The sequence below is a fragment of the Carettochelys insculpta genome, chromosome 5, assembly GCF_033958435.1.
Source record: "Carettochelys insculpta isolate YL-2023 chromosome 5, ASM3395843v1, whole genome shotgun sequence".
In the NCBI taxonomy this organism is placed as follows: Eukaryota; Metazoa; Chordata; order Testudines; family Carettochelyidae; genus Carettochelys; species Carettochelys insculpta.
The window spans coordinates 104,574,640-104,587,580 of NC_134141.1; the positions used below are offsets into that span (position 1 = coordinate 104,574,640).

General features: G+C 44.6%; 1 protein-coding gene across 5 annotated transcripts in view; it reads right to left on the reverse strand.

Moving 5' to 3' along the window:
* The window catches only part of NIPBL (NIPBL cohesin loading factor), a 319,709-nt gene that overhangs the window by 24,418 nt on the left and 282,350 nt on the right, over positions 1 to 12,941 (reverse strand). For all 5 annotated transcript variants that reach the window (XM_074995642.1, XM_074995643.1, XM_074995645.1 and 2 more), the window contains one exon: positions 1,186 to 1,294. In XM_074995642.1, coding sequence (XP_074851743.1) covers positions 1,186 to 1,294 — 109 coding nt within the window. The remainder of the gene's footprint in view (positions 1 to 1,185; positions 1,295 to 12,941) is intronic.

Below are 12,941 nucleotides of genomic sequence, written 5' to 3' on the forward strand. Positions count from 1 at the left end.
GATTCATAATTTAAGACCAGAAAGTACCATTGGATCATCCAGTGGGTTTTTTAAAGTAGGGTTTATGACCCAGTATTGGATCATTGAATGTCAGGCACTGTGTTACCTCCCTGTTGGTTGACAAGGTAACCAGCAGGAATCCTAAGGCAAGTTTCCTGCCTGTCCTGGCTCTGTGAACCATGCTGCACCCCAAAAGTGACCAGCAGCAGGTCTGGCTCCTATGTGGGAGGCCATGAGAATGCTAAGTACCAACAGGAACTGCAAAAGCTGACATGTGTGGGCCAGAGCAGCATATAGAGCCACTTGCACACCTTTGCCTAGGAGCCAGACTTGATGCTGGCTGCTTCTAGGGTGCCATCTCATCCCCCTGCCCCCGTGCCCTCCCTGCTGCACTGCTGACCAGGAGCCACCAGAGGTAAGCTCATGCCCCTGAAAATTGCCTAGCCCTAGCTCTGAGCCCCTCCCAAACCCCTCATTGCTGGCTTTGTCCTTGAGCCTGCACTCATCAAAACATATAATTATGTTGTGTCACATGCATCAACTCTCTTCTTCAAATGGATCACAAGAAAAAAAGTGAAAACTCTGATCTAGTTTGACTTCTGGTATATCACAGATAATTAAATTTCTCCCAATTATTCCTATAGTGAGCCTTACAATTTGTGTTTTACTAAAGTATATCTCCCAAAAAGGCATACAGGGCATCAGGACTACATCTACACGAGAGAGTTTTGTCAATAAAACTCATGGAGCATCTACACACAAAATACATTTTGTCGACAAAACTCGGCACTTCTGCTGACAGCGTTCTGCCTCTCTGTGATGAGGTACCTTATTTCTATTTTGAATTTGTCTGGCTTAAATTTCCTACCATGTTCTTGTTATACATTAAAACAACAGTCTATATTTCACCAGCATGATGAACCAGAAAAAAATATCACCAGAACAATTATGAAGGAACAAAACCTGTTTTCAAGCAGAATCCTTTTCAAGTGACAAGAGGAACCTTTCTTATAATGGCAGTTAAAAACCACTGAAAGCTTTAATTTAAATGTTTTGAAATGGTCCTTGTTTTATCCACTACTATCATTTTATCAACAGAACTATAGATTTTACCAACAGTGTATGATTTAACATATGTAATAACAAAAATACATTATACTTTTTGATTGTAAGTAACTACATTACCTGCTAGAGATTCCTCATATTTAAGAATGTGCTCCACCAGATTATCAACAAGCTGAGTGCAGGCTTTCTTCACAGGTTTATATGAGGCATCTTCTTCTGATTTCAAAAGCTATTGCAGACAGAAGGACAGGAGATAATTAAGATTTAACATAAATTGCAACACAAACTGTCCCAAAATTTACATTTAAACGTGTATCTTGTTTGTAAAATTATCATAGATAAAGAAGAATTTCATATTACATATAAAGTTACCCAAGTTCTTCCTAAGAAGCCCAGAAACATGATTTGGGGAGGCAAAAAAATAAACTCAAGCAAAATAAATATTACACTTGAATGCACTATAATTAAAAGAATTCAGGGGTAGAGCAGTAAGCATACCTTATTCTCAAAGCTTAACAAGTATCTACCTCAGTGATAAGACAATTCTCAAAATGTTAACAGAGTCATATTCCCTAGTCGTAGTCTTTTCTCAGTTCTGTTGTCCATGTGTCTTGTCTGTCACTTACAAGAGGTGCTGTTCTGGTGCAATATCATCTGTTTTGATTTGTTCCTTCTTATCCCTCTTAGATGCATGCCTTGTCTACCTTCTCCCCACGACACTTCTCTTTTTATACGCTAGCAACCATCCCACTATACCATTAGGTTCATAGGAAAAGACACTTTGCAGCACAGAACACCATGCCACCCCAAATACAGAAATCCTAGCATTGGAGTGGGGTTTGTGTACTACAAACTATCAGAGTACAATCAGTAAAATGAAAAATAATATGTTACAATTTAATTAGTAAAATATACAGTACTGGATGAGACATAGTAGCATAAGAACATAAGAATGGTCTGCTGAGTCAGAACAAAGGTTCATGCAGCCCAGAGGCAGAGCGACCAGGGGAGCAAAGCAGACAGAGGAGTTTAAGAGGGAGATCAAGCGATCCCATCGCTGAAGCAGCTACCAGGTGAAAGTACTAGCTTTTGGGGTGAATGAGTGTGCTTGACTGTTTGAATTTTGAATTGTGATTCTGATTTCAGGTGGGTGATTTCAGTTTCTGTGGCAGTTGGGACTGAGTTCCTGCCTTTTGTTCCCTTGATTGCCTTTGATTAGCCTCAGGATCAGCCTTCCCCTGCATGACTAACAAGGGGTAAGGCCTGACCTAGGCCAGCAGGCTTTCATAAGCCAGAGGCAGAGTGACCAGGGGAGCCAAGCGGACAGGGGGCTGCAGACAGGAGAGTTTAACAGAGGAAGGCCTACAATGGTCAGGAAGACCCACAACACCTGTACCAGCACTGCTTCTATCTCCTCCACCTGCGCCTGTAGCCAGACAGACTGCCTGACCATGGATGCCTTTAACCAGATCCTGGTGTGGTTTTGCAAGGACTGTGGCTTGCAGTTCCCACTTACTGATATTCAGGCTGGCAGGTGTATCCAATATGAAAGGTGCCTGCTGGTGGAATCTCTCAGGCAGCAGGTGGGCGAGCTACAGCGTTAGGTTGAGGAGTATGTGAATCCATGAACAATTCCTGGACAGTATCCATGTGGAGACAGCTGAGGTAGCTGTCCCAGTACACAGGACTGCTGACACACCACTGGTGGAGGAGGAGATGGCTCAGGGTAGACAATGGCAGTTGGTTACTTCTGGCAGCAGGCAATGCTCCACCCCTGCTCCCAACCCTCCCACCATGGTACTAGGAAACCGTTATGCTGTACTTGATACAGGAGACAAGGAATCACTCCGTACAGAAGAGGAGAAGCCTCGTGCCCCCAAGGTTGGGAGGTCAGCTGCCACCACCGTGAGAAGGAAATGTAGAGTGGTGGTGGTGGTTGGTGATTCTCTTCTGAGGGGGACAGAGGCACCCATCTGTCGCCCTGACATTTCATCTCAGGAGGTATGTTACCTGCCAGGGGCCCATATCCAAGACGTTACGGAGGTGTTGTCAAGGATTATCCTGCCCTCTGAGTACTACCCCATGCTACTCATCCATGCGGGCACTAACAATATTGCGAGGTGTGACACTAAGTGGATCAAGAGTGTCTACAGGGCTCTGGGAGTACGGGTGAAAGAGTCTGGGGCACAGGTGGTATTCTCTTCAATCCTTCCTGTCAAAGGTAGGCGCCCAGGCAGACACAGGTGCATCCTGGAAGCGAATGCCTGGCTGCGTAAATCGTGTCGCCAGGAGGGCTTTGGCTTCCTTGACCACGGGATGTTACTTCAGGAAGGAGTGCTAGGTAGAGATGGCATTCACCTTTCAAGGAGAGGGAAGACCCTATTTGGATACAGACTGGCTAACCTAGTGAGGAGGGCTTTAAACTAGGTTCGACGGGGACAGGGGAGCAAAGCCCACAGGTAAGTAGAGAAGATGGAGACCTGGGAGATGGGTTGGAAATGGGTGGGAGCACAGGCTATAATGGCAGAGAAAAAGGAGGGTCAGGGCAAAACTGGGAGGCAAGATTAAACCAATATCTTAGATGCCTATATACAAATGGAAGAAGTATGGGTAATAAACAGGAAGAACTGGAAGTTCTAATAAATACAACTATGACATTGTTGGCATCACAGAAACTTGGTGGGATAACACAATTGGAATGTTGGTATGGAAGGGTACAGCTTGCTCAGGAAGGACAGACAGGGGAAAAAGAGAGGAGGTGTTGAGTTATATATTAAAAATGTACACACTTGGACTGAGGTGGAGATGGACATAGGAAATGGATTTGTTGAAAGCCTCTGGATTAGAAAACAAGGGTGATGTCCTACTAGGAGTCTACTACAGGCCACCCACCTGGGGGAAGAAGTGGATGAGGCTTTTTTTAAGCAACTAACAAAATCATGCAGGGCCCAGGATTTGGTCGGGATGGGGGACTTCAACTATCCAGATATATGTTGGGAATCTAACACAGCGACGCACAGACTATCCAATAAGTTCTTGGACTGTACTGAAGATTACTTTTTATTTCAGAAGGTTGAAAAACCTACTGGGGGAAAGCTGTTCTAGATTTGATTTTAACAAATAGGGAGGAACTGACTGAGAATCTGAAAGTGGAAGGCAGCTTGGATGAAAGTGATCATGAAATCATAGAGTTCACAATTTTAAGGAAGGTTAGAAGGGAGAACAGCAAAATAGAGACAATGGATTTCAGGAAGGCGGATTTTGATAAACTCAGAGAGCTGGTAGGTAGGGTCCCATGGGAAGCAAGACTGAGGGGAAAAACAATGGAGGAAAGTTGGCAGTTTTTCAAAGGGACATTATTAAGGACCCAAAAGCAAGCTATTCTGATGCATAGGAAAGATAGAAAATATGGCAAAAGACTGCCTTGGCTTAACCAGGAGATCTTGCGTGGTCTCAGAATAAAAAAGGAATCAGATTAAAAAAAAGGAAACTAGGACAAATTAAAAGGATGAATATAGGCAAACAACACAAGAATGCAGGGCAAGATTGGAAAGGCAAAGGCACAAAATAAGCTCAAATTAGCTACAGGAATAAAGGGAAACAAGACGACTTTTTATAAATACATTAAAAGCAAGAGGAAGACCAAGGACAGAGTAGGCCCATTTCTGAGTAATGGGAAATTTGGAAATGGCAGAGATGCTCAATGACTTTGTTTCGGTCTTCACTGAAGTCTGAAGAAGGACTGTCTAACATAGTCAATGCTAGTGGGAAAGGGGTAGGTTTAGCAGATAAAATAAAAAAAATAGCAAGTTAAATATCACTTAGGAAAGTTAGATGTTTGCAAGTCACCAGAGCCTGATGAAATGTATCCTAGAATACTCAAGCAGCTGATGGAGGAGGTATCTGAGCCATTAGCTATCATCTTTGGAAAATCATGGGAGACAGGAGAGATTCCAGAAGACTGGAAAAAGGCAACTATAGTGTCCACCTATAAAAAGGGGAATAAGAACAACGCAGGAAACTACAGACTGGTCAGTTTAACTTCTGTGCCAGGAAAGATAATCGAACAAGTAATTAAGGAAATCATCTGCAAACACTTGGAAGGTGGTAAGCCGATAGGGAACAGCCAGCATGGATTTGCAAAGAACAAATCATGTCAAACCAGTCTGATAGCTTTCTTTGATAGGATAACGAGCCTTGTGGATAAGGGAGAAGTGGTGGATGTGGTGTACCTAGACTTTAGTAACGCATTTGATACAGTCTCGCATTATATTCTTATCAATAAACTAGGCAAATACAACTTAGATGGGGCTACTATAAGGTGGGTGCAAAACTGGCTGGATAACCGTTCTCAGAGAGTAGTTATTAATGCTTCTCGATCCTGCTGGAAAGGTATAACAAGTGGGGTTCCGCAGGGGTCTGTATTCGGACTGGTTCTGTTCAATATCCTCATCAACGATTTAGATATTGGCATAGAAAGTATGTTTATTAAGTTTGCCGATGATACCAAGGTAGGAGGGGTTGCAACTGCTTTGGAGGATAGGGTTGAAATTCAAAATGATCTGGACAAATTGGAGAAATGGTCTGAAGTAAACAGGATGCAGTTTAATAAAGACAAATGCAAAGTGCTCCACTTACGAAGGGACAATCAGTTTCACACATACAGTGATTTCAACAGTTTCCACCCCACCATCAACCTTAGCCTGGACCAGTCCACACAAGAAATTCACTTCCTGGACACTACTGTGCAAATAAGCGACGGTCACCTAAATACCACCCTATACTGAAAACCCACGGACCACTATGCTTATCTACATGCCTCCAGCTTCCAGCCAGGGCATAGTACACGAGCCAATGTTTACAGCCAGGCACTAAGGTACAACCGTATTTGCTCTGATCCATCAGACCGAGACGAACATCTACAAGACCTTTACCAAGCTTTCCTCAAACTACAATACCCACCTAAGGAAGCGAGGAAACAGATTGATAGAGCCAGATGGGTACCCAGAAGCCACCTGCTACAAGGCAGGCCTCACAAGGAAAACAAGAGAACACCACTGACCATCACATACAGCCCCCACCGAAGGCCTCTCCAGCGCATCATCAGTGATCTGCAACCCATCCTGAACAATGATCTTTCACTCTCACAGATCTTGGAAGGCAGGCCTGTCCTCACCTACAGACAGCCTGCCAACCTTAAACACATCCTCACCAGCCACTACAAATCACAAACCAGTTACTCTAGGCCTGGAACCAGCCCCTGCAACAGTCCTCGCTGCCAACTCTGCTCACATATCTACACCAGTGACATCATCACAGGACCTAACATCAACCATACCATCAGGGACTCCTTTACCTTCACATCTACTAATATAATATATACCATCATGTGCCAGCAATGCCCCACTGCAATTTACATTGGCCAAACTGGACAGTCTCTCCATAAAAGAAAAAACAGATATAAATCAGACATCAGGAATGGTAATGTACAGAAGCCTGTGGGTGAACACTTCAATCTCCCTGGACACTCAGTGGCAGATTTAAGGGTGACAGTGCTGAAACAAAGAAATTTCAGAAATCAAATGGAGAGAGAAATCTCTGAGCTGCAATTTATTTGAAAATTTGACTCCATTAACTAAGGATTAAATAGAGACTGGAAGTGGCTCACAGCTTACAAAGGCAGCTTCTCTGCCCTGGGTGTTAATATCTCCCCATTAGACTCTGACACAGGCTCACATCCCTCTGTCTGATCTGACTTGTTTTTTCCTCTTTTGATAAGTACTATTGATACTGGGCCATTTCCACATTGCTGAATAGACCTTTTCAGCTCTGGCCCTCCCTTTTACTGGGACCCCACTCTTTAAATACCCTTCTGAAACTACGCCCCCACTCATGCATCTGATGAAGCGGGTCTTTCCCCATGAAAGCTTATGCTCCAAAATATCCGTTAGTCTATAAGGCGCCACAAGACTTCTTGTTGTTACAGAATGGGAAGTGACTATCTAGGAAGGGGTATGGCAGAAAGGGATCTCGGGGTTATAGTGGACCACAAGTTAAATATGAGTCAACAGTGTGATGCTGTTGCAAAAAAAAGCAAACATGATTCTGGGATGCATTAACAGGTGTGTTGTGAGCAAGACACGATAACTCATTCTTCCGCTCACTCTGCACTGGTTAGGTCTCAGACGGAGTATTGTGTCCAGTTCTGGGCACCACATTTCAAGAAGGATGTGGAGAAATTTGAAAGGGTCCAGAAAAGAGCAACAAGAATGATCAAAGGTCTAGAGAACATGACCTATGAAGAAAGGCTGAAAGACTGAGCTTGTTTAGTTTGCAAAAAAGAAGATTAAGGGGGACATGATAGCAGTTTTCAGGTATCTAAAAGGGTGTCATAAGGAGGAGGGAGAAAACTTGCTCTTCTTGGCCTCTGAGGATAGAACAAGAAGAAATGGGCTTAAACTGCAGCAAGGGAGGTTTAGGTTGGACATTAGGAAAAAGTTCCTAACTGTCAGCGTGGTCAAACCCTGGAATAAATTGCCTAAGGAGGTTGTGGGATCTACATCTCTGGAGATATTTAAGAACAGGTAAGATAAATGTCTATCAGGGATGGTCTAGACAGTACTTGGTCCTGCCATGAGGGCAGGGGGCTGGACTTGATGACTTCTCAATGTCCCTTCCAGTCCTAGTGTTCTATGATTCTATGAATATCTTGTCTTCTGTCAGTGGCCAAAGCCAAGGGCCTCCAGAGGGAATGAACAGAGCAGGTAATCAAGTGATCTGTCTCCTCTTGACCATTCCTAGCTTCTGGCAAACAGAGGTTAGGGACACCATATCCCTGCCCATCCTGGCTAAAAGTCATTGATGGACCTATCCTCCATGAATTTATCTGGCCCTTTTTTTTTAACCATGTTATAATCTTAGCCTTCACAATATCCTCTGATAAAGAGTTCCAAAGATTGAGTGTGTGCTGTGTGAAGAAATATTTCCTTTTGTTTTAAACCTGCATATTAACTTCAATCGGTGACTCCTTCTGTTATGAGAAGGAACAAAAAACACTTTATTAATTGCAAAAATGAGACGCTGTGTCTCAATCTCCTTATCCCCATTAGTGATTTCACCAACTACTTCCACTTTCATTCAGAATCACATAAATGCTGCAGTTGCTGCACAGATTTTTTTGTATGGAAAAGTAATATTATGAAAGTATCAACAAAAAGATTTGAAAAAATGGGTAGTTGTACATTTAATATGGAGATATATATATATATCTCAGAACTAGAAGGGACCCTGAGAGGTCACTGAGTGCAGTTCCCTGCCCTCTCAGCAGGATCAAGCATCTTCCCTAATAATTTATTTTTTTAATACATCTAATTGCCCCAGCCTCTTAAATGGTCTTTGCAAGGACTGAACTCACAAATCAGGGTTTACAAGACCAATGCTCAAACCACTGAGCTATCCCTTCCCATTCATTGAGCGCCAATCTTATACATCAGCACCTAAACAACTGGCTTGATTTCAAAAAGTGCCAGCTATTCAGCTCCCATTAGTTTCACAGACACTGTTAGGAGCTCAGCATTTTTGAAACTCAGATCAATTGTTCAGGCACCAAAAGAGCACTGAGAGCTGAATTTTTGGCACCTATTTTTGGAAGTCCAGGTTTTAATGTATATCAAGGTGTCTTTTAATGCATATAGAAACATAGAACAGAATGCAAAACCATGTGACAAGCCAGATTTCCAGTTATGTTAGATGGCTCATGTACCCTGCTATAAGACTCCCTGCAGTAACAGAAGAAATGCAGTCACTAGCTATCACTCTTAATGGCTGTGTCTACACTACCCCCCTACTTCGAAGGGAGGATGGTAAGTAAGGTGTTGGGAGTTTATTAATGATGTGCTGTGCTGCTTATGCAGCACTCCATTAAGGAAATTCCCGCCGCCCCCCCGCGGCAACTCCAAAGTGTTAAACTTCGAAGTGCTGGCTCACGTGCAGCTGCAGCTAACCCGATGGTACTCTGAAGTGCCTGGGCAACTTCAAAGTCCCTTTACTCCTCAAAATTTTGAGGAGTAAAGGGACTTCGAAGTACCCTGGGCACTTCGAAGTACCAGCGGGTTAGCTGCGGCTACAAGCAAGCCAGCGCTTCGAAGTTTAACACTTTGGAGTTGCTGCAGGGGGTAATTTGCTTAATGAAGTGCTGCATATGCATTGCAGCACATCATTAATAAACTCCCAACACCTTACTTACCATCCTCCCTTCGAAGTAGGGAGCTAGCGTAGACAAGCCCAATATGTAACAGAAGTAACCAGAGAACTGGGAGAAAAAATAAAGGGCTTAGTTACAAGCTGGGGTCTTCAAAGGTCCATAGGTTTTTCTAAGTTGTCCAGCCTCAGCCTAAGTTAGACACTAATTTCCACTGAACTTAGGCTGAGGCTGGACAACTTTGAAAAATCACAGCCAACCTTGAAAATGGCGAAAAAAATATGGCCATGAGAATTACTAAGTAGTCAGCTTCATGTCAATACCAAACAAATTAAAACAAAACAAAAAATGTTATTCACATTTGTAATTCCTGTTCTTTTAGATGTGTTGCTATTACTTATTCTAACTGGGTGTACATGTGCATAGCTGCTGGAAAGTTTTTCCCCTAGCTGCTATCCATCACGTCAGCTGTGGAGACCCTAGAATGGTGCTGATGCAGCACACTATATATGACACCAACTGCCCTCAGTTCCTTCTTGCCAGCAATTCTGACAGTGGCGAAGAAGGGTGGCTATGGAGTAGATATGAACAACACATCTCAAAAATTAACAGTCACAAAGATGATTTGTTTCTTCTTCAACTGCTTGCTCTAATCTATTCTAAGTAGGTGACTCATAAGCTTTACCCAGGAGGAGGGATCAGAGACAACATGAAGCTTACTTGAGCACTGAGGCACCAAACACCATGTCACATCTCGACTGTTTAACAGTGGCATAGTGCAACACAGGATTATGCACTGAAGACCACATCACAGCTCTACAGATTTCCTGGAGAGGACCATGAGTCAGAAAAACAGGCCTGCACCCTCCTCAAGGCACCAGGGAAACTTTGGCAAGAACACAGCGTGTTCATCATGCAAGAGGAGATGATCTGCAATGAGACTGGTACCCCCTTCATGTGGTCCACCATCGTCACAAACAGTTGTGAGGATTTACGAAAGTGATTGGTCCTGTCAATGCAGAAGTTAAGATCCAACCTGACATCAACAACGTTTGTTCCCATAAAGTCTGGTGAAGGACAGAGTAGAAAATGGGAAGAAAAACATCCTGGCCTGCCTGGAAGCTAGAGACCGCTTTTGTAAGAAAAGCTGGGTGAGGGCGAAGCTGTACTTTGTCCTTGTGGAAGAGCATGTACAACAGGTTCTGACATCAGGGTGAAGACCTCTGACACCTACTGGTGGAGGTGATTGCAACCAGAAAAAGCCACCTTCCATGAGAGGTAAAGCAGAAAGCATGTGGCCAAGGGCTCAAAGGGAGAGCCCATGAATACTGTAACAACCAGATTGAGATCCCAAGCATGTCTCAGGCTCCAGACCAGAAGATGGAGTCTATCCATACCCTTGAAGAAGCTCCCAACTAGTGGCTTGCGAAAACAGACGGACCAGATTCCCTCAGGGCGGAAAGCTGAGATGGCTGCCGGGTGCACTTTCAGCAAGGAAGCTGTTAGGTCCTCTTACTTCAGAGACACCAGGTACTCCAACAGCTGAGGGATAGAGGCCGACAAGGGGGCCAGGCTGCGTTGGCAGACACCAACACAAGAAATGTTTCCATTTAGCCGGATACATGAGCCTAGCAGAAGGCTTCCTACTGCTGAGAAAGACATAACAGACATGCTCGGTGAAGGCCTGTTTGGCAGAGACGGTGTAGTTTGCAAAGCATGGAAGGGGAATGATGACCATTACAGACTGGAGGTCTAGCCAACACCTGAGGGCATGAGTGAGACTTGGAAGGGAAAGTTGGATAGTGAATTCAGGAGCTGGGGTAACACCATAAAACATTGCTCCATGAAGAATGCTTTGGCCTTGGTGGTGTTAAGTACTGCTCTGATGAATTCAATCCTTTGAATAGGAACAACAGTTGACTTTCTGGGTTTCAGCAACAGAATTAACCTTTTGAAGATTACCCTGGTAAAGGTAACATGTGCACTCACCTGATTGTAGGAATGGCTCCACAAGAGCCAGTCATCTATGTAGAGAAAAACCTGGACCCTCTGTCACCTTAAGAAGGTTGCCACCATGTCCATACATTTGGTAAACACCGAGGATGCCACAGGGAGCCCCAAGTTGAAGGCTGTCAACTGGAAATGCAACAGGCCCACCAGAAACCAGAGGTATCACCTGTGTGAGGGTTTGATCACAATATGAAAGTAGGCATCCTTTAAGTAGAGGGCAGCATAGTAATCATTCAGATGCAAGGAAGGGGTGGTTGAGTCCAGGGATACCATCCAAAACTCGTGGCTGATAACATACTTGTTCGGCTTCTGAAGGCCCAGGATGAGATGGAGCCTTCCCCCTTCACCCCCTGCCCGCTGCTTTGCCTTGTGTGTCAAGTAAGTATTTAGAATAGAAATCCCTGTCCAGAGATCCAGAGAAATCTCCCCCACTGCTCCCAAGTCAAGGGGGTGTTGCTCATGAGAGGGGTCCCCAAAAGGGAACAGACAAGGGGGGGTGGGAATGCAGAATGGAATAGATTAGCTCATCTCCACCATCCAAAGGACCCAGTGATTTTATGTGATACCCGGGCAGGCTCAGTGAAAATGGGACAGTAATTTGAAAAATGGCAGGGTAGGATCCAATGACGGTGGTACTTCAACCTTGGATGTACCTTCCCAAGGCCTGTTTAGAGCCCGAGAAGGCAAGAGCCCACCTGCTATCAAGGGAGTGAAGCTTTTGTTCCCATGAGCTCTGATAGGGTTTAGGATAGAAAACAGGAAGTAAAATGTTTGGCTGGTATGAAAGCTAGAGAAACCTTTTTGGTTGAAAGCTGGCTGTGGGCAGAGTTGGATGTTTTCCTTGTGGAAGACAGTGTATGGGGATTCCGACATAAGGGCATGGGGCTCCAACACCTGCCTGGCATATCCACATTCCATGAGAGGCGGAGCAGTGCACAGACCTGATCCACCAGAGGATCAGCAATTCATCCACTGGGGAGCCTGGGCTCGATTGTTTCAAGTAGCAAAGAGGTCCATCTGGAAGAACCTTCCAGAAAGTGGTGTGAAGGACATCTGGCTGGACTGACCTCTTGTGAGTGAAGAAATGGCAGCCAAGTCAATCTGCCAATTGGTTCTGGACCCCTGGGAGGTGTGACCCTTTCAGGTAAAAAGGGTGGTCTATGCTGAGCTCCCACAGATGGAGGACTTTGGAGCAAAGGGGAGATGACTGGGCTCCACGCTGTTTGTTGATATAGTACACCATAGTTGTATTGTCTATCATGACTGCCATGCATTGTCCTCGAATGTGGGATAGAAAATGAAGACATGGACCATTTGAGCTTAAGCACGTTGATGTGAAGGGACAACTCGTCTGACATCCCCATTGCTTGTGTGGTAAGATGCCCACGGTGGGCCCCCTTACTCAAAGTGCATGATTCTGTGACCAGAGACACCACGAGTTGTGGAGCACAAAAGGGGATGCCTACCATTACTGATTGGGGGTGGGATGAGCCACCTCTGGAGGGCCTGAGTGATGAGGCAAGTCACCATGGTAAACACACTGATGCTGTCCCGCCCAGGATGGTATGTTGATGCCAGCCAAGACTGGAGGGGCCATAAGCAGAGCCTGACGAACAGGACTATGTACATGCATGTCACTATGTGATCCAGAAGACTGATGCACATT